The sequence below is a fragment of the Vanellus vanellus genome, assembly GCF_965231255.1.
Source record: "Vanellus vanellus genome assembly, chromosome: 16".
Taxonomy (NCBI): domain Eukaryota; kingdom Metazoa; phylum Chordata; class Aves; order Charadriiformes; family Charadriidae; genus Vanellus; species Vanellus vanellus.
The window spans coordinates 6,358,933-6,378,720 of NC_138921.1; the positions used below are offsets into that span (position 1 = coordinate 6,358,933).

Here is a 19,788-nt window from a genome sequence, read left to right on the forward strand (position 1 = left end):
TGAATCCATATCTGCTCAGGTGACCCTCTCTTGGCCTGCTAGGCAAATATTTTAGACTTCTGTGTTTCTCCAGCCTTATTACTCATGATCATTTAGTTTTCTTAATCCTTCCTTCCCTTAAGGATTGTCTTCTTAAATTATTTTACTTGGTCCTTCATATTTCTGATACTCTTCCCTGAGCTATTTGCCAGCAGTTTCCTGATTATGAGGTGCTTAGAGCTAGTGAGGTCTCATTTAGGAAAGCTCAGTAACAAACTGTCGAAGTACCTGTGGCATTGGGCAGGACTCCTGGGAATAAGGGAGACCAACTGAGGTCCAAGGTTGTGGGTCCAGGGCTGTACGCAGAGCCTGTGTGTATGTTCTTCTAGCAGGATTTGGGCCCTATGGACTGTTAACAAAATGTTTTAAAACTTCATAAGGTAGACTTATAAAAGTTTGGGGTTTTTTTTAATAGAAAAAAGATCTCTTTATATCCAGCAGACCTTAAAACTGATTGGTGAAATTTCCTGTGAAAATGTTTAGATCTCATCAGGAAATAAAATTCTAGCATAATGAATTTCATATCTATGTTAAAAAAAAAAAAAAAAGAAAAAAGGAATAAGAGACAGAAGAGCTTGCAGTCTGTTTTTAATATTTCCTTTTTAGTTCTGTTGCAACATTGTTTCCTGTCTTTTCTAAGAGATGCAAATTTCTCCTCTGAACATTCAGAGTTTGGTGCAGAACAACTGCTCCTTAGGAAACTTATTTTCAGTGACTGAGGTTTCTTTTTTCCCAAAGTTCAGCTTGTTGAACTCTGCTTTTATTTCCATGATTGACTTTCCCTTTGTCTCAGGGAGATACAGGTAGATGAAAATTGCTGATAAAGCAAGGATTGCCAAAAAGATGAGGAAGCAAAAGGGTCCAAGGTTATCCTGCAAGCAGAAATGGGAGACATTGTAAGGAAAATAAGAATCTTGTTTCTATTTCTCTGCCCTTGGGCGCAAGTCTGTGTCTTCATAATTAATATTCCAAGGTGTGCTCAGTACACAAACCAGGACAGGTATCAAACCAGGAGTTTCCACCAGCCATGTTTGACCTGAGTCCAATTGCCGCTCCTCTGACAGGGCTGGGGGATCCCTGAGCAGGTTTGGTGTTTGGACAGAGCTTTAAGCTTTGCATATCATTGCAATTTATTGCTATTATTTCTCTCCCTGTCAGTATTCAGAAGTGGATTAGCCTGGAGGGAGTGATCCAGTTAGAGTCACTTACAACAATCAACGGGAAAATCATCCCAAGTACAAACAGTCCCATCCAGTTGATGCAGCCAACAATCAGAAAGGCTGATGGTCTGAATGACTGGCTGAAGATTTCAACCATGATAGATATAGTGGCTCCAGCTGAAAAAGAAAAGCAAAACAGAAACCAGGTATACTTGTTTCCTTGCTCCTGCTGAAGATCCTCACAATGGCAGTGGTAGAAAATGGCAGACATGCAGAATAGGTGGCCTGCTGGCAGGCGGCCTCTGCTATGAAGGGGAAAGACCTTGATTCCAGAAAGGGACTATAGCTGTTAATTTTGGATTTCAGCTGTTGATTTAGGTTTCTCTTGTACTGGAATCCTTTTTCTGGTGCCAGTGGATCTGTGCAGTTCTATATTGTACTGGTAGCCATTATTAGCACAGTAATTTTTAAAACAAGCTCCCCTTCTGACTCCTGAGGTCGGTTCTAGCCGAAGCATGTTGTTAGGCATAAAACTTAACTTGTTAAGTTATTGAAGATGGTTACTATAATATTCCTGGCAATACCTAGAATCCTGTTTTTAGCTGAGTATTTTAAAAGTTTTTCTGAAATTTCTGTCTCAAACTCTCTGGAGAAGATGATACTATATTTTAAATTATTTAGATCCTGTGATCAGTAATAAAATTCAAGGTGTCTATATCCTTTTCCTATCTCCCACTTGTACATATCTGCCCTTCCCTCCTTAATTTCCAGAACTTTTTACCATGGGACTAGTCTGTTCTTACTCTGCTGGTTGTGTCACCAACCAATATGATAGAAAATTTCCTCCCAACATTACCATTGATGTACTCACATGGTCCAATTCCATAGAAGATAACGAATAGGAAGATCAAGATAACACTGAAGTAATGCATCCAGAAAAACTGGTGCTAAAAACGAGAAACCAGTGATATCAAACCGTTAGATACATGACAGAATAGCAGACCTCTGTTTTCTGCCACTGATTCAAGTTTTTGTACATATCCTGTGAGGCAAGAGCAGAAAGGTGGGCTGATGCTAAGTAGCCAAAACGCTGTGGCCTGTTTACCTGCAGTGACAGGGTCATGGTAAGGAGCGCTAGCACAGAACACATCAGCGTGTATCCTCCCCATAGCAGCACCTTCCTCCCAAATCGGTCTATAAGGGTGCTCTGAAAAGCAGAAAACACAGGTTATAAATCCCAGTTCTCAAATGAAATAATTCATCCCCTCTCCATTTGTTCTTCACAGAAGACTTGTCTGAATAATAGCCAGAAATCAATGTCATTTGAGAATCTCTTAATTCCAAATTAATTTGGTTAGCTTCTTCAAAGATAATTAATTATTAATTAAGTTGTGTTTATCAGTCAACCCTAGGCTGTTGTTAGGCAGTTTTTTTCTTGCATGCTGGTATATATCAGATTGTGCATACATACACATGTTTAATCCAGAACATCAGAACATTATTTTACAGAATAAAAATTAGTCCAAAACCACATAGTCGTGCAAATAATGTGGAAAAAAGAGCTGCCTTTTATCCTGCATGTGGTTTTGCAGAAGCAGGAAGATGTCTTAGGTTATGCAAATCTTCCCTGGGTCCAGATATAGGAAAAGTAGAATTGTTGATCACATTAAATTTTTCCTTCAAACTCACTCTGAAAAAACTTACACACAGTATAGAGGATAAGCATTCACACAATCCAACTCCCAGGGACACGTATGGGATGAGGTATTCTTCAAACTTGGCTGTGTGGAATACTTCAAAAGAATAGAAGTATATCTGAAAAACGCAGAGAGAAAATGCACCTGTGAAAAAAGTGTCGCAATTGTGATGCAATGCTGGTCTAAAAGCTGGTCTAATAACATTAACTTAGAGGGGTTTGTAACGCTGCCTAGAGTTGTCTCTTGTTTTGGGGATAAAGAAAGCACTCAACTGCATTGATTCCACAGAGCTGCAAGGTGGTCATGACAGTCACCAAGATGTAAAGTTGCCAGCGCAGAGATCGCTCTTTTATTACTTCGAGGACACGCAAGGTTTTCGTGCTTGTCATTGCAGCCTTCTCCTTCATAATGTCATCAATTTCTGCTTGATGGTCTCCTTCCCCCCACAGCTTCCTGATGGCTGTTGAGGAGGAAGAGGGGAGTGGATTATTCTACTAGTATAACTCCATCATGAGTGGTTATGTGAAACCCTTTAGTCTGCCTGTCTGTTGGCATAGGTGGTGGTGTTGGTTCTGTCTGCTTCTGCCACCTGGCTGGGTCTGGGGCAGTAAGCAGGTGGAACAATTTTGTCTCGTTGGTTGTCAGTATAGCATAACTTTTTAATGTTGAGTTGACTTAATCGTAAACAAAGTAAGCATTTAAGTACATTTTATTTAATAAAAATGAACTGTCTAAACTGTTTCTTTTAAAGAAATAAAGTAGCCCCCACTAAAGTGGGAAATGCTAGACATGCTAATATATACCTATCTTTCTTGTCTTAACTGATTATTAGACTGAGTGAGGCCCCAGGTTAATACAGCCATATTGCCATAGGTACCTCCACTGTTTTATTTGGAACTGCCTCTGCTATTACTCCATGGCACTGCACTGTGCTGTACAGCTCTGCCTTGCTTTCTTGTCTTCTACAGAGTCTGTCATTCTAACATATCAAATGAAGTGAAGTAAGTGAGGAAAGTAGACACACTACCTTTCCTGCAGGCTTCCTCATTACCCTTCTGTATCAGGAGGTAGGATGGTGAATCAGGGAAAAATGGGAGAGTAACCAGTTGAACCAATGCTGAAAGTCCACTAGATGCTAACAACCATGGCCACAAAGCTTCGCTTCCTAAAATCTCCCTGGAAAGTGTATGTGAAACAAAATTATGCTGAAATAATGGAATGAATGTTCAGGAAGTTTTTTGAGTGCTGAAGATTGCTCAAATTCCATTCAAGGGTGCAGCAGAGCAAAAACCTGAATTGATAATCTGCCAAATGTCACATATTTGCCTATTTTTATCTCTGACATTTTTTAAAGGAATTATTTTGCATTTTGAAAAGCTTTCTAAATATCGTTAGGATCCAATATAATGTCTAGAGAGCTGATGAGACTCATTTGACCACTGTTTGACCACAGGACCAAAACATCTTGCTAAGACTTTTCATGTAATAGTAGTAATTTTGAAGGCGAAGTCACTTAGTAGAAAGGGTGCGGAAATAAGAAGAAATCAGATTATGAGTAATTAATTTTCTGTCTCCTGTATTTAAAACTATATGCCTGAAATATGATCAAAACTTTTCTTCTGGCATAAGTGAAGGCCTGTTTTGGGGAAGAGGAAGGGGTTTCCTGGTCACTGACTAGGTGAGAGTATAAGGTTATAGAAAGATTTCTATTACTTTTAGTGTAACCTGATAGAAAGATTGGAGAATTTACCGTAGTCCAATAACCTGTCCTGTGAGTTTTCCCAGTGTCAGAAAAACAGCAACTGTGGAGTTGGTAAATCCACGCAGCTTCTTGGGTGAAATCTCTCCTACGTACTGAGGATGTATATTGAGAGAAAAACCTTTAACAAAGCAGAGGATAAATGACTATTAAAATATTTAGAGAAGCTGGCTCCATCCTCTCTTACATTATTTCCATTCACTCTAGTATTTGGATTAAAATTTCTTGCAAAAGGAATGATGTCTTTCATTTTAATGAAGTGCCTAGTGTACTTGCTTTAAAAATCATTCTCCAAGAATGGCAATACCTGTAGAGACAATCCTGGGACAGCAAGGATGCTTGCTCTCCACAGTGGCATGAACACATACCTGTACCAATGCCATAGAGAAAGCGTCCGACCAGAATCATCTCAAAAGATTTGGCTGTTTTACTGAAGGCCATGAAAAGTGCAGCTACCAGCATGATCAGGTTGGTGCACATTTGGCACTTTTTTCTGAAAGAAAAAAAAAAAAAGCCCACGAGAATTTAGTGTGAAATGAGAACCTCTTGTATTCTTTTGACTAATCTTGCTGTGACAGGAAGCATTGTACAGCCATACCGGATGTTTTGAGGAATGGCTGAAATAATTTTGACTTTGGAAGGTCAAAGTGATTCTTTAAAATTTCAGGATCCTTTAGATTTGAATTCATTAATATTTCTTAGCTTAGAATTTAAATAATTGGAACACTTTATCAGCATTTCCACAGTAAAAGTAGGGAAAGAGATCAAAGAACAGCCCAGCTTGTTACCAAGATTTTTAAATGGCTAGAACTCCTCATAAAATGTCAGGTTGTTCCCCAGAAATAGTCTGAGTCCAATGCTTCCACTCTAGAATGGCTCATATTAAAGACACTCTTGGCTAAATGGATGTGATCTGAGACGGTAGAAAGAGTTTTTAGAGGCATATTTCAAAAGACACTCTGTGTGAATCATGAGCTGGTATGTTCACAAGCCTGATGTCTCAGGCTCAAATCAAAGTCTTTTGCACTCAGTTGTTTTGCCATGATGCTTGCTAGACAAGAGTCCTCTTGCACACATTAAGGATTCACAGAGATCCTGTGTTTAGAAGACTGTGGTTCAGCAATTAGGTTACCATGTGTTAAATAACTCATGGGAGAAGTGCACGATCTTGTTTTCAGTCTTGGGAGACCCTCTGCATGTGGGATGAGGCAGTGTCCCACAAGAAATTTCTTGGGGGCACTTACCTGATAGGAAAGAACACAATTGCAGGCAGGCTAAGATGGTTTGTTGAGACCCATATGAGGGGCCTCTGGATCAGTGGGTTGTGGAGCAGATCTTTAAGTGGGTCACACCAAGTAGATATGTTTGCCAATTTCTCTGCAAATGAAATTAGTGGTGTTACACACAAGGCACTGAGAACAGACCAGACTGGTGAGGAATCCTTTCTCCATCCAGTGGGAAAGATAGTTTGGAACTAACTTTCAGTAAAATAGATTGCCAAGAACAGAGATGTCTCTTGGATAATTTGTTTTGGTGCTGATTTTATCTTTACAGCATAGTTACAGACAATTTATTTTTTCTATTCTGTTCACATTTTCGCTAGAGTAGATATGAATATTTAATATAATGTCATCACCCTTGAATGAGTGTATTTATGTGGAAATCTGGCTCTTCTTTGACACCTGAGGGTATCTTCCACACAGTGGTTTCCAGGTGGTTAGAGTAACTGCATATAACATGTTACAATACAAGACACACTGCTCTTTTTCAGGAGTTTGTAGAGGTTGGGAGATCTTTATGAGAGTCATAGGGGATCTTGAAGAAAACACAAGACAGTTACAGGATCCTGCTACTCCCAGAGGCACTGATCCAGTGATATGTTTATGAATGCATCCTTTACAGGAATACATTTCACTGGGGATGGCAGATAGACAAGATGATAAAAGACTGCTTGATACTTGAAGGAAGTGAATGTGCTAACAAACAAAATCAGTTTAGTCTTCAGTTAGACTGCTTCAACCAAGAAGAAGAGGTTTATTTGTTCACCTTGGTATTTCCCTATGCCTCCTGACTATTGAGCTGTTACGAGAAACACTTACTTCCTGTATTTTGTAGTCAAGTAGCCACAGAAGAGGCTCCCCAGGAATCCTCCTATCCCATAAACAGACACAATGAAGGACCACAACAGCATGATTGTCTCAGGATGGAGGGGAGATCCATGTCGCTCTATCCAGGTTTCATTAATAAACTTCCTGATGTGCTGAAAAATAAAATGAGATTTGACTGGACAATGGCTATAAGATCCCTTCATATTATTTGGCTGTTGTAGTTCAGATTGTTGTGGTTTAACCTCCACCACGCAGCTGCTCGCTCACCCACAAGGGAGAACAGGGACAAAAGGAGGGGAAAGGAAAAAACCTCATGGGTTGAGATAAAGGCAGTTTAATAGAACAGTATCAGAAAAGGAAAAATCACACTAATAATGACAATAATAATAGTAACAACAACAGACAGTCTCATCAGCCAGTGAACTGGCACCATCCCAATCAGTGATTGCAGATTTCCAACCCCCAGTTAACGCCCTTTTATATACTGAGCATAACATCTATGGTATGGAATATTTCGTTGGCTATTTCATTGTTCTGGGAAGCTGAAAAAAAGTCCTTGAATAATGTAAACATCACTTAGCAACAACTAAAACCAATAGGTATTCTTGACATTCCTTTCACAGCAATCACTAGAAAGAGAAATTAACAGGGCACAGGTCTAGACTGTGGTTCTAATATTAGACTTTTTTTGAGACTTTCTTAGTAAAACAAGTTAGCTGAGATCACACTGCAAAATCTTCAAGTTTGTATCAGTCAGTAAGCTTCCTGATGAAGGATGCTAAAAGCACATTTTCTACCTTCCTTTAGAAGCTTGTATACTACGTGGTAACAATTTATTTAAAACAGGAAGTGCCATCCTGTTCTTTAAGGGAGGAAAAGTTCTCTACACATTTGATGTTACTGTTAGCCAAAGAAAAGGCATAAATGTTATCAGCTGAAGGCTCAGTAAATCTGAGATTTGTGGGAGAATGAAGAGCTCAGGCTCTTCATTTTCTGTTTTCAACCTCAGAGAGACAGCAACTTACCACAGAAGGATAGTTGATGACAGAAATGTGGAATCCATAAGGGAAACTTCCGCCAATTCCCAGCACTAAGATCATTTGAAATAATCCCTGGAACTGAACCTGCAAAACAAGAATAAAATGCTCCATCAGCTTCTCATTAGTCTAGATTTGCGTAGGGCCAGAATCTTTGTAGCCACACTTGCCCTTCCCCTCTGGAAACCTGCATTGTCCACTTCAAATCCTCTTGGATTTAAGTGTTTTTCCAAAAGTGTTTTTCCAAAATCCCTGTGATTTACTGCTGAAGTGCAATCATCAGCCACAGTGCCATAGCAAGACTAAGTGCTAGTGTAAGAGTGATAATCCACCACTTGCAAGAAGGAGAAAGAGTTTTAAAAGGTGTTCCTGATTGTACAGCTTTCACTGCATGCCTGCAATATCTCACAGGTTGACAGTTCGGGATGTGGGGAAAAGGGTATCAGTTTCCTTGTCTGCAATATACAGTAACCTATGTACATCAAACCATAATGTTATGCCACAAAACTACAGCATTAAAAATCAACATTTTGTTGTACTCTACTTTTATTTCTGACTGTGTTGTATCTTAAGCATAATAAAGATCCTTTTAACATTCAATGTTTTCAGAAAGGCTACAAAGAGAATTTAGAATAACGTCTGTAGTTGCATTAAAACAAAAATCTTCCTGACTAACTTGGGATTTCATTTCTCCTTTCTCAATATTTTATTTTTTCTACTTATTTAACCATGAAAGTATGTGATTGCATCTTGATGAGCTTGGTGTCTTCCAGGCTAGGGAAATTCAGTCTAAAATTTCCTTGGTCAAGGATTAGGGACTGAGATATGATGCCTGCTTTGATGAATGAAATAATTTCAACTGTAAATAAGAAAAAAACAGAACATGTAACAACTTAGGCCTTTTTGAGGTATGTGATACCACTCAGCATCCGGCCTGTTTCCAAGTGCCTGCAAGGATAGATGGAGTTATCCTCAAAGAGCTTAGACTGTACCTAGCAAACCAAACCTAGGACAATGCTGATTATAGCCCCATCAGGATCTGTGCAGGGTCCTTTTGGTTTAACTGCCTTTCCCTTTTTATTCAGCACAGAGGACAGTAACATCATCTCTGTATAGAGGACACTGTGCTCTGTGTTCTTTTCATGTTAGATATGAACAGCTTTTTGGAGATCAGTGCCTAGATGAAGAGAAGCTGGTAGAAAATGCAATCAGGCAGGAACGAAGTAATGCAAGTGTGAGTAATGCTGGACTGGCAGATACTTAGAGGAAGGCTTGCTCCTTTTTATGGTTCTTAGGTCCGTCTTTCAAGAGGTTGTTACTTAATTAGTCCACAGCTGGATTTCCCAAGTTATCACATGACAAGAACCAAAAAGCTATGGACCAGAAGACTCTAGAGTTCCTTAAAAATCCTGTCTCAAATTCAATGGATTTGCTAACTGGCAAAAGCATTCAAACAAATTAAGAACTCACCCTCTCACTCTTTCTTTTTTTTTTTTTTTTTTTATTAGACTTACAAATTAACAATATTAATACTTTAAAAGGAAAGCAAAATAGCTTCTTGCTGGCAGTTGAGAAATAGAGCAAGAAACAGTTATCACTTTTTCCCTGTTTAACACTATGGAAATACTTGATGGATGATATTAATTATCTTTGGATGAAATGAGGAAAGCAATTTATTTTAAAGCTTATGCCATGAATTTCTTAGCCTTTTGCAGTACAGTTAATATATTCATTACTTTGGGAGTTAATCAGAGTGCTTAATAGTTAGTATTATTTTCAGTAATTCAGAAGACAAAAGTATAGTAGCATTGTTAGTGGTGGAACTGGCAGGACTTTGTCAGATTTTATTTTATTTATTTTATTTTATTTTGTTTTATTTTATTTTATTTTATTTTATTTTATTTTATTTTATTTTGTCTTATCTTTATTTAATTTTATTTTATCTTGTATGGAAAAGACCATGCAACATAATTTTCTTGGCCCCAAGCCCTATTGTTCTTGGTGATGTTTAAATGCAGAAGAGAAAGATGGTCTCTGTCCCAAAAAAGCTTACAAACTTTAAGGAATCTGGATCTTCAGTATTATGTTAGCTTTGTCCTTTATAAGTCCTGAGAAAAAGTGACCAGATACTCACCAGGTCAGAGAAGAAGGTAGCCATCTCCTATGAAAGAGCCGATTCCTGTTGCTTACTGGCTAGTACCTGCCAAAAGAACCAAATGCTCACATTATGCAACAGCAGCGTCAGTGAACTAGTCCCATGTTCTTGAAGTTAAATTTTACTTCAAAGGTTTTTGAGTTAATTACACATATTTCAGTGTTGTACAAAGTTTAGATTTGTTGGATTAAATATTTCAACCAATGGTTGTGTCTAGCCCAAGTAAACAAGATGGTCTCCCTTGTGGGGAACCTGTATACTTCATGAACTCTGTCTTGTGCTAGGGGAATAGGGAACTGAGACCTCAATTTTAAACAGGATTCCAATAATCATAACTTGCTTAGTTTTCAGTGCAAGCTGAGAAATATAAAGATGAAGTTATCTGTTGGGAATCTTGGAGCTTGGACGGTGAACTATAGGACTTTGATATATAATAGGAAAGAGCTATTCTCACTTCATGTGACAGCAACTGGAGCACATCACAACTTAATCATTACTTAAAGGAATTTAAATGCTCCATCATTTTGGAATGGGGTGCAAACTTAACGATTCTACAGTGGCACACCAGCCTTGACCAGCTAAATATTTAATAGTAGCTGATTTTCCTTGGCTGGGAGAGGAAGATTTAACATCATGTACAGTTTTGTCTGGCATTTCCATTAGTCAGTATATTTATTTCTGTGTACGTGATCAAAAAAAGATTGCTTTGAAACTGTCCTGTAACCTCCATAGCTGGATTTATGTCTCTTCCTTCAGAGGGAAAATGCTCAGGCTTTAACCTCATTAATTTCATAATTAAGGAAGTTTTATATATGTATTAAGATGGTAAATGGTTTAGATATTGTTTGCCATTTACAATTTGGTTAAAGAAGATGAGGATGAAGAAATCATAAGGGGCTTATTGGATGCAAGCAGTCATATTTACTAGAAAATACATCACATGCAAGGAGTATTCACAGATTCTCCAGCTAATGTCTGAAATGTAGAATGTGGCACCACCCAACCATTTCTCCCGTCGTTAAGCAGTTCTCATCATGAAGTTGACTTTGTTGTTGATGTTTGCTGAGAGTTCATGGCAGGTTTTTGCAGGTTAGGTTCTCCAGCAGGTAAGCTGCTGTTAGAGCACAAATGAGACTGTTCCTTTGATGCTAAGAATGAATTTCCTTTTCTGTAAAGTCATACAATGTTGAAACAACACAATGTGCATCTGACAAAGGAAAGAAATGCCATGTTAGCTGCTAGTATCCGCCTTGCTTAGATGATACTGGGGGAAGACACAAGCAGGCAATAATACGTAGCTACCAGCGTGGGGCATTCCTTCTCAGATGCAACCTGTTGCACCCGTTTTCTTATGTTCTTCTTCACCCACTTCTACTTAGTATACTTTGTACATACTGTAACTTTTACTCTTTGCTCTTGTACTTTAATTTAGGATTCCTACTTTTGGTAGGTTAATAGTCTTCCTCCCGTGATGCCCTTAATGTATAACATCTTTTGCATTTATGTTGATTAGTTTCTCTACTCCTTCTGTGCTCTTATTACTTACATTGTGCTGAGGCCCCCTTATTAGATGTGCAGTTTCATAATTAGTGATATTATCTTACAGTTATCCTTTAGTTATAATTGTCATCAGTACAGTAAATCTCCCAACATCAGGTCATTTAGTCATTTATCTTGCAATTATACAGTTACATGTGACACACACATGCAAAGCTGTGCTAAGCCTTCCTTAATACAGGCCAACTAGATCAGATTTTTTTGTGTGTGTCTAGCTGACAGCAGTTCACTGATCTAGTTTTAGGTGTTTATATCCGCCTCAGTTGGAGTCAGTATTTGAGACATATCTTACCTGTCAGCTGATGTCTCTGGAAGAAAATGTACATGTAGTGCTCCTGAAATTTCTGAATGACTATCCTCTTTGTCTCTGCCACCTCCCATGTATATTTGAACCATACCTTTTTGCTGTTTCATCCCTTGACCAGAGTGTTACCAGAATACAGCTCTTGCTCCACTGATCACAGGCGAAGGTTGACCTGTGCTCCAAATAGCTGTTCTGCTTCGTTGTCACATTAACGTTCCATAGGGCATCCGCTTGCTTCCTGGTGAGGATCTTATGGGGAAGGCTTTCCTAATAACATCTAATGAGTAACTGAGATTGGAGAAATGGCTCACTAGAGAGGCACTACAACAGTGCTACATGATGCCACTCTGCTCACGTTTCCAAAGACTTCAGGTATTGTTGTAATGGAATGAAGGAAATTTTCAGAATGACTGGTTAGGAAGAGAGAATTCTGTTTTGTAAAAAGTTGAGATTTCCTTTCTGTATCAGTAGTTGTCTCCAAATTACTGGTAGTTTTTAATCATGTTATATGTACATGGAACACTACAAAATTATTGAGCTTTTCTGACTTTAAGTACAATTCATGTTTTATAGATTATCTTTTAGTGAGAAGTCTTAAGTGTCCTTCAATACTAAAGATAGGAATAATGAAAAACCCCCATCAGGGAATGGTATGCACACCAATAACATTTTTTGTAGTCAGCTGTCTGTAAGGGAGATCCTGATGTTGGGAAAGAAACATTTGTGGAGGCCAGAAGTTTTATTACAAGGCAATATGCCATTTTTATTATGTTTAACATTTCCAATTAAAAATAAGCAGCAGTTAAGATGAACAATTGAATTCATATTTTGAATAACCTTATTTGAATTGAAGTAAATATGCCAGTCAAAACAGTAGCGGAGATAAACCCACTTATTTTACTGTGCAATCTACAGTTTGGATTTTAATTTGTATAGCATGCTCCAATGAGAGCCCGAGCTTTGTTCCTGTTCTTCCTAGTAGTATTGCTTTCCTAGTAGGACTGTGTGAGCCTCTCATTAATAGAGGGAAACATGCATAATATTAGACAGTTTCCAAAGAAAAGTCCCATAAGTTTGCATATTTCAAAAAAAGTTTCTAGTGCAGTTAATCTCTGTGGTAGGTTACAAAATCAGGCTATCCTACAAGGCCCACAAACTCTTTTTACTTTTAACTATGTATAGTAGGAAAAAGAATTAGGAACTTGGTATTAAATTGCCTTGAAGATCATTCGCAGTTTGAAAGCCTGAGTATATGAACTCAAGCACAGAGGTTGATTATAGATCAGTGTAGAAAATTATATTGCATCCATTCCTGCAACAGAGATGATTGGGAATGGCATACCACACCAAAATCTGGAAGTTAAAAAACTTGCGTATGGTATGTTTTAACGTATTCTTTCTCTTTGTTTCCTTATCTTTGTGCACACTACATGCTTGTAAAAATTGGCAAATCTCCTATGAGAGACTGCAAATTAAACCAGAAATTGTTGTTGGAAATGCTTAAAAGTACACCTTAGGAGTTCCTTATGTTAGAATTACATTTCCCACTTTTACTGTAAATCTTACCTAGCTGTATGAGTCTGACAAAATATTCAAGGCATAAAATAGTCACCCCTACAGCTGTCAATCAGCATCTACGCTTGCCGTGAACAATGACTGAAGAGTCTGTACTGACTGCACATGCTTGAAATGTGAGTATATGTGATCACTTCTTAGTCATGATAGAGAAATACACCCTAAGCAGGAGCCCTGCATGTATCCAAGAGCTGGAGGACATTACTGAGCTTCTCCTGACAGTCTGCTGCATGTACAGCAAGGTACCATACAGGTGTCTTTAAGAGAAACTGAAAAGCTACAGCTGTTCTATTACGACCAGGCGTTCTGAGGGTCCAGGTAGCCGAAAGTCACACAAAGGCAAGTAGCAGCTAAACTGCTATGGGATTCACAGCCTATGAGATATCTGTGGGAACTTTGATCCTGGAACAGCAGCTACAGACTCGAGATGATGATGGTGATTGGCAAGATAGCACAGAGTATCTAAAATGACTCTAGGTGCTTGCATTTTATGACGACTGGATTCCACCCATGAGTGTTTTAGCTGTATTGCCACTGAAAGGCACTATTCCTTGAGAAGAGTTGTATGGGAAATTTTTCCCCATACTTTTTCATGAACAAGTCTGAGCTTAGAATCAAATGGATGAATTTTTTAGCAAAAAATTAAATTTAAGTTGAGGAAAGAATGGCTATTGACATGGAAAACTTCAATCCAAAAGGGCTGAAGTCTGTCAAACACAACACAAGGACAACATGGTATTATGCATGGGAACCTGGCAAGGTTTGATTATTCAGTTGAGTCTAGAGAAACAAAGAATTACTCTCCTATTCCACTAAATTTTTTCTTTAATCTGTTATGGGTTGAACCCTAGCCAGAGATAGCAAGCCAAGAACTTCCCTATTCCCATTTCAGGGTTGTAAAAACACACTCAGAAATCATAGCGAGAGAGGGGATCACAGTTCTTCCCTTTCTCTGTGGTCAGCAGAGTGTTTATAAATTCTACATGTAGTTTCAGCGTGTATTAGTTCCTCTGTTAAGAAGAGATTTATACCTCAGCAAGTTAAACCAAAATGCTCATGATTCACACGAGTCTATTCTGTCAATATCAGCCATCATCCCTTTTCTAAGCTGCCCAGAGTGGAGTGCTTGAGAAAAGTGCTGGTTTGGCAAAGTAGGAACTTTGTAAGTGACAGATATGAAAGGTGACAGTCCATTTGGACAGAAAACAACAAATGTCTTTTTTTCCTTCCTTTTAAGAAAGCCTGACTCCCTCTAACGGCCGATCAAAGCCTGGTGCAGAAGGTGTAATCCTCTGTGACGTGATTTGGAGTTGTTGGAATACGTTTCTTTTTAAAGTTTAGCTTATTGAATTCTTCGGTGATTTCCACGATTGATTTCCCTTTTGTTTCTGGAAGGAACAGGTGGATAATTATCCCTGAAGTAAAAAGTACCCCCATAAAGATGAGGAAGCAGAAGTGCTTGAGTCTTTCCTGCAGGGAAGAGCAAAGTGAGAGAGAGCAAGATGAGCATATCTTTTCTTTTGTCTCTTTCTTGGCACAGTTTTTGCATTTGGGTCCCAAAGTACTTTGAATTTGATAAGGAGTTCTTTACTTTTTGACCTTTGACAAATATTTCAGTCTGAATATGTATCTTGGGCAAATCGGGGTCCTTCAGTTGCAAAAGTGGACTGGGGAGAGCAGGTGCCAAGGCCACTCTAGACTGACATAGCATTGTCATCTCCTACTCCCCTTCTTCCTGCTCCCATGGCTCAAGCTGGGGAGAGTCTCAGGGAAAGTCACTCACCACAATGAATGGGAAAGTTGTTCCAATCACAAAGACACCCAGCCAGTTGAGAACTGCGCTGATCACAAAGGCGGGTGGTCTGCATGAGAGCTTGAAAATTTCAACCCTAATGGAAACTGTGGCACCAGCTGAAAAGAAAGAAGAATAGGAATTATTACTTGTTGATGTGTTTGATTTGAACGTTTGGATTGAGTGTTACTGTTACACAGTCAGCAAATAGATGCTATTATGGACTGGTGTCCAAAAGACTTGAGTATGTCACTCTTTTTTAGAAAAGAAAACATTTGTGGCATCTTATAAACTGCTAGACATCAGTTTATTAAGGTGATAAAATATTCAAATACATTTATTGGGGAGATTCAAGAATTAAGTAGTTAACACTACTTAGCAGTTAACACTAAGTAGTTAACACTACCCAGTGACAGGACGAGGGGTAATGGGCACAAGTTAGAACATAGGCAGTTCCGTTCAAATACACGGAAAAACTTCTTTACGGTGAGGGTGACAGAGCACTGGCACAGGCTGCCCAGGGAGGTTGTCGAGTCCCCTTCTCTGGAGATTTTCAAGACCCGCCTGGAAGCAGTCCTGAGTAAGGTGCTCTAGGCAATCCTGCTTTAGCAGGGGAGTCGGACTAGATGATCTCTAGAGGTCCCTTCCAACTCTGAAAACTCCATGACTCCGTGAACACTTGAGAAAGTCTGACATCTTCTCATGAAAGAAGCTGTGTAAGGATGGAATAACATTATTACTAACAAGAATTCCCAGCATGATACTGCTAGACCACCAATCAGTGATCTTCCTGGATTCACTTCCTGGGCATTTCTGTTACGTTTTGAAGTCACAGAACTTTGACAGATTTGAATTAGGAAAATAATTCCCCTGCCATATGGGAAGGCAAATACTTTAAAAATGAATAGGCTTTAATTTTTTTTTTTAAAGAGGAGCTGGTAGGGTATGCTAGGAAAAGAATTACTCAGAAGTAGGTCTTCTGCACTACTGTCTATGTGGGATAAGATGTAACATTATGCAACACTGAATTTAAAAGAACTCTTGTTTTTCTTTTCCTTTTTTCTTAGTATTTTTTAAAATCTTTTACCCATCTGCTTTTGCTCTATTTTTGCTGTATTTTTCCAGTGAGTGCTTTTTGCTGTGTTCCTTTCCTCTTCTTAGCAAAACCCAAACCTGATGGCATTGAAGTTTATGGTCAATAATTGGACCCACAATATTTAAATGACTACAAGATTAGGTTAAATTAATTTACTTATGATAAATCTTATGCAATATTATGGAGCATTTTTCTAGCCATATTAATAAGCTCACATGACTCGATTCCTTTATTTCTTTGAATGAGTACATACCTGGCCCAAGTCCAAAGACAACAACAAACAAGATAATCAGACAAAGGCTGCAGTATGGCATCCAGAAATACCAGTCCTGGGTAAAAAAAAAAAAACAATAACAATCTCTGGGTGAAATCTGTTAATCACTTTAGCTGAGAAATACTGCTTGTTTTCCAACACTGTCACCTCAAGAAAAAATATATGTGTGGGAAGTGGCAGAGAAATTTGAATGCTTTTTCCTATGGACAGAGCAGCAAGGTTTTTGTGAGGTGAACAGAGAAGCAGGTTTGCTAGTGTAGAGCAGCTGTTGAGCTTGGAAGCCTTCAATTAAAGGAAGTCTGAATAATACTTTTCCAACCTGTCCTTTCTTCTTGACCCCATGGTGCTTCCCGCAACTCTTACAGATATGGGAAGGCCAAATCATATTTTTCTTCACTTTTGTTAAGCGATAGGTTCAATAACTGGTACTGAAAAGGAACTTTCCTAGATCTTAGTCAAGAAGGTATGAGACTCAATACTTTAGGTGAAAAGATTTCTCTCTCCTATGTTTGAGATCATTCATGAAAGAAGCAAAACTGGAAGTCTGCTGCCACCTTGCTTCAAGGCTAATTTTACAGTAGTATCAATAGAGTAGCTTTTGGATGAATACTGGTAAGCCATGAGACTTGCTTCTGAAGAAGCTACATCAGTGACGCAGTGTTATAGAAGTGCACTGGTCTCCAGTCTGTGAACAGATATGTGCATTCCCAGTATCTTCTGCAGCAAAGTTAAATTTCAAATTAACTGACGCAAGAGCCTGGGTTTTCTCTGTTCAAAGTTGCATGAATAGAAAGGGCCATTTTCCTAGGACTGTGTTTTGATCTATGCTGGCAGTGTTTGGTCCTTGCAGTCTGATGAAATCAGGAATCAGTGCTAGTCTCCAAGTGTTTTATGTGCTCCCTACCGAGCTCATATTGAAAGGAAAGCAGGAGTACAAGAGAGTATTGCTGAGAGAGGGTTTACTCCTATGCATAGACAAGCTTGATCTTTAGGATATTCCCCTCTACCTATACCAGAGGGTAAGCTGTTAACACAGAAGTTATTTTGGCACTTCTAAGCCTCACTTTCCTTTCTCAGTAGTGTGGTCCTGTCTGTGAGCAGAGGTTAGAAACAGAATAGATAACAGAAAGAGATCTGCCATAAGAAGAGTTTCCTTACCTGCAGGGAGAGAGTCACGGTGATACCAGCTAGCAGTGAACCCATGATCCAATAGCCTCCTCTTAGGAGCACTTTCCTGCCCAGTCGCTCAATGATGGAGCTCTGAAGGACAGAAATCACACTGGTATCAATGCCAGAAGAGCAAATTGTGACCCATTCCCATAGTAACATGACTTACACAGACTACAGCAGCTACGAGTTCAGAGAGTCCAACAGAGAGGGTCATGTAGGAGATCATTCTTTCATCAAAGCCGGCTGCCTGGAGAACTTCAAAAGTATAAAAATAGATCTGGAAAAAAAACCCATAAAACAGTAAGAGAAGAAAATAACTGATTTCTTACCCATGCCTGTGTGACACTGCCCTAGGTAGGAGCTGCTAACCAAGAAGCATGCAGCTCAGCTTTGGAGCAAACTAGGATTCTGCACTCTTTTTGGTAGTATTTCACTTTTTTGGCAGACAAAAACATTGTAAAATGTAACTAATTCATCAATGTGATGAAAGATAAAATGCTGGGCTGAAAGGACCTCCAGCTGCTGCAATGTAATTAGGTTTGCAGAGTCCTGATTTAGGTGCTGTCAGAAACAGCCAAAGATTTCATCACTTCTGGAGCCCATTCAAAAACATCATTGTAGGATATATTCTTCTTTCTCAAGAAAGAAGACCATGTGTTATGGAGTCATGAGGGGATAAAATAAGCATCTTTTCAAGTGTCTCTGCTACTATTGGGAGATATAATGAGATGATAAAGATTCCAGTTTAAGCTTTGTTAGACTCAGCTGTGTATTTTCTTTGCAGATGTGGCTGCACTGTGATGTTAGAAGAATCATGCAGGCAATTGCAAAGCTGTGGCTTCAAAACAACCTCAGAAAAGTGCTGCTGTGAGGATGAGAGGGAGAGCTGTAGAAGCTGCCAGAACAGTGAGCATGCTCGTTGATTAGCTTTAAAGGTAGAGTGACCATACTGCCATCCCAAAATCTTAGGATGCTAAGAGCCAGGGGGCAAATAACAGCAGCAACATAAAACTACACTGCAGATTTTGCCAATATAGGTTAGGCTTATTTGTAAGAGCAGGTTCTGGGGCCTTGTAACAGCTTCCAAAAATGGCTGTTAAATAAGCCTAACTATCGAGGAAGGTAACTCCAGCAGGGACCAATAGCTGGGCAAAGGAATGTCACATGAAGAGCCTGGCCAAGCTTTGTAGACTGCTGCTGCTGCCCTGTAGCAGGGCTGGCAGACAGCAAGTTGTGGCCTGAGAACTCCTGGGAGCCATGATGTCTTCTTTAATGTTGTCAATAAGTGTTTTGAGAGTTTAAGGGGGAAACACACTCAACTGCATTGATGCCACATAGCTGAACTGTGGCGGTCAGAATAACTATCATGTACAGCTGCCAACGGAAAGCTGGTTCTTTCATTAGCTCCAGGACACTCAAGATCTTGGTGTTTTTCATTGTTGCCTTCTCTTTCATGATGTCATCAATCTCTGCTTGGTGATGGCCTTCACCCCAAAGTTGCCTTATGGCTGTGGAGGAGAAGGAGAGCGAGACCTACCATGTTAATTCGTCTCTTGTTTGTTGCCTAAGGAGTTTGTTGACTAGGTGATGCACGTGCCTAACAAGACAGCATGCATGGGCTGTGGCTGTGGTGTGAGGCAGAGATATTCTAAAGTGTGTTCCAGAGCCCTGGTTCCCTCCTACACAGAGGGACCTGTTCTGACAGAGGGGCCTAGTGGGGTGAACAGTGACTCCCTCCCTGCCCATGGGTCCACTTTTCTCCTTTCCTCCTTCTCTCAGGGTATAAGCAGGGTACACTCTGGTTGTTGGGGTACCAACAACCTGAGCTGAGGGGTGCTTTGTGGAGCCCTGCAGTACAAACAGCCATTTATCATTTATCATTATTTATCATTTATCATTTATCATTTATCATTTATCATTTATCATTTATCATTTATCATTTATCATTTATCATTTATCATTTATCATGTATCATTTATCATCAGACTGACTGCACAAGTGGTGTCAGCTGAATGCAAAAGGTTTTGTAATACAGAACTGTAGAGAGAAGTAGTTTCATGTTCTG

At 39.2% G+C, this 19,788-nt stretch overlaps 1 protein-coding gene across 1 annotated transcript in view; it reads right to left on the reverse strand.

Moving 5' to 3' along the window:
• Positions 1-704: 704 nt before the first annotated feature.
• LOC309678768 (solute carrier family 2, facilitated glucose transporter member 11-like) overlaps positions 705-19,788 on the reverse strand; it is a gene marked incomplete at its 3' end in the record, with an annotated part of 40,451 nt that continues 21,367 nt past the window's right edge. The window contains exons 5-19 of the mRNA XM_082491918.1: positions 19,044-19,231; positions 17,890-18,000; positions 17,712-17,813; positions 9,935-9,961; positions 7,789-7,887; positions 6,755-6,915; positions 5,024-5,148; positions 4,647-4,776; positions 3,924-4,072; positions 3,169-3,356; positions 2,904-3,014; positions 2,305-2,406; positions 2,071-2,146; positions 1,249-1,376; positions 705-911 (exon numbers count right to left, since the gene is read on the reverse strand). Coding sequence (XP_082348044.1) covers positions 705-911; positions 1,249-1,376; positions 2,071-2,146; positions 2,305-2,406; positions 2,904-3,014; positions 3,169-3,356; positions 3,924-4,072; positions 4,647-4,776; positions 5,024-5,148; positions 6,755-6,915; positions 7,789-7,887; positions 9,935-9,961; positions 17,712-17,813; positions 17,890-18,000; positions 19,044-19,231 — 1,904 coding nt within the window. The remainder of the gene's footprint in view (positions 912-1,248; positions 1,377-2,070; positions 2,147-2,304; positions 2,407-2,903; positions 3,015-3,168; positions 3,357-3,923; positions 4,073-4,646; positions 4,777-5,023; positions 5,149-6,754; positions 6,916-7,788; positions 7,888-9,934; positions 9,962-17,711; positions 17,814-17,889; positions 18,001-19,043; positions 19,232-19,788) is intronic.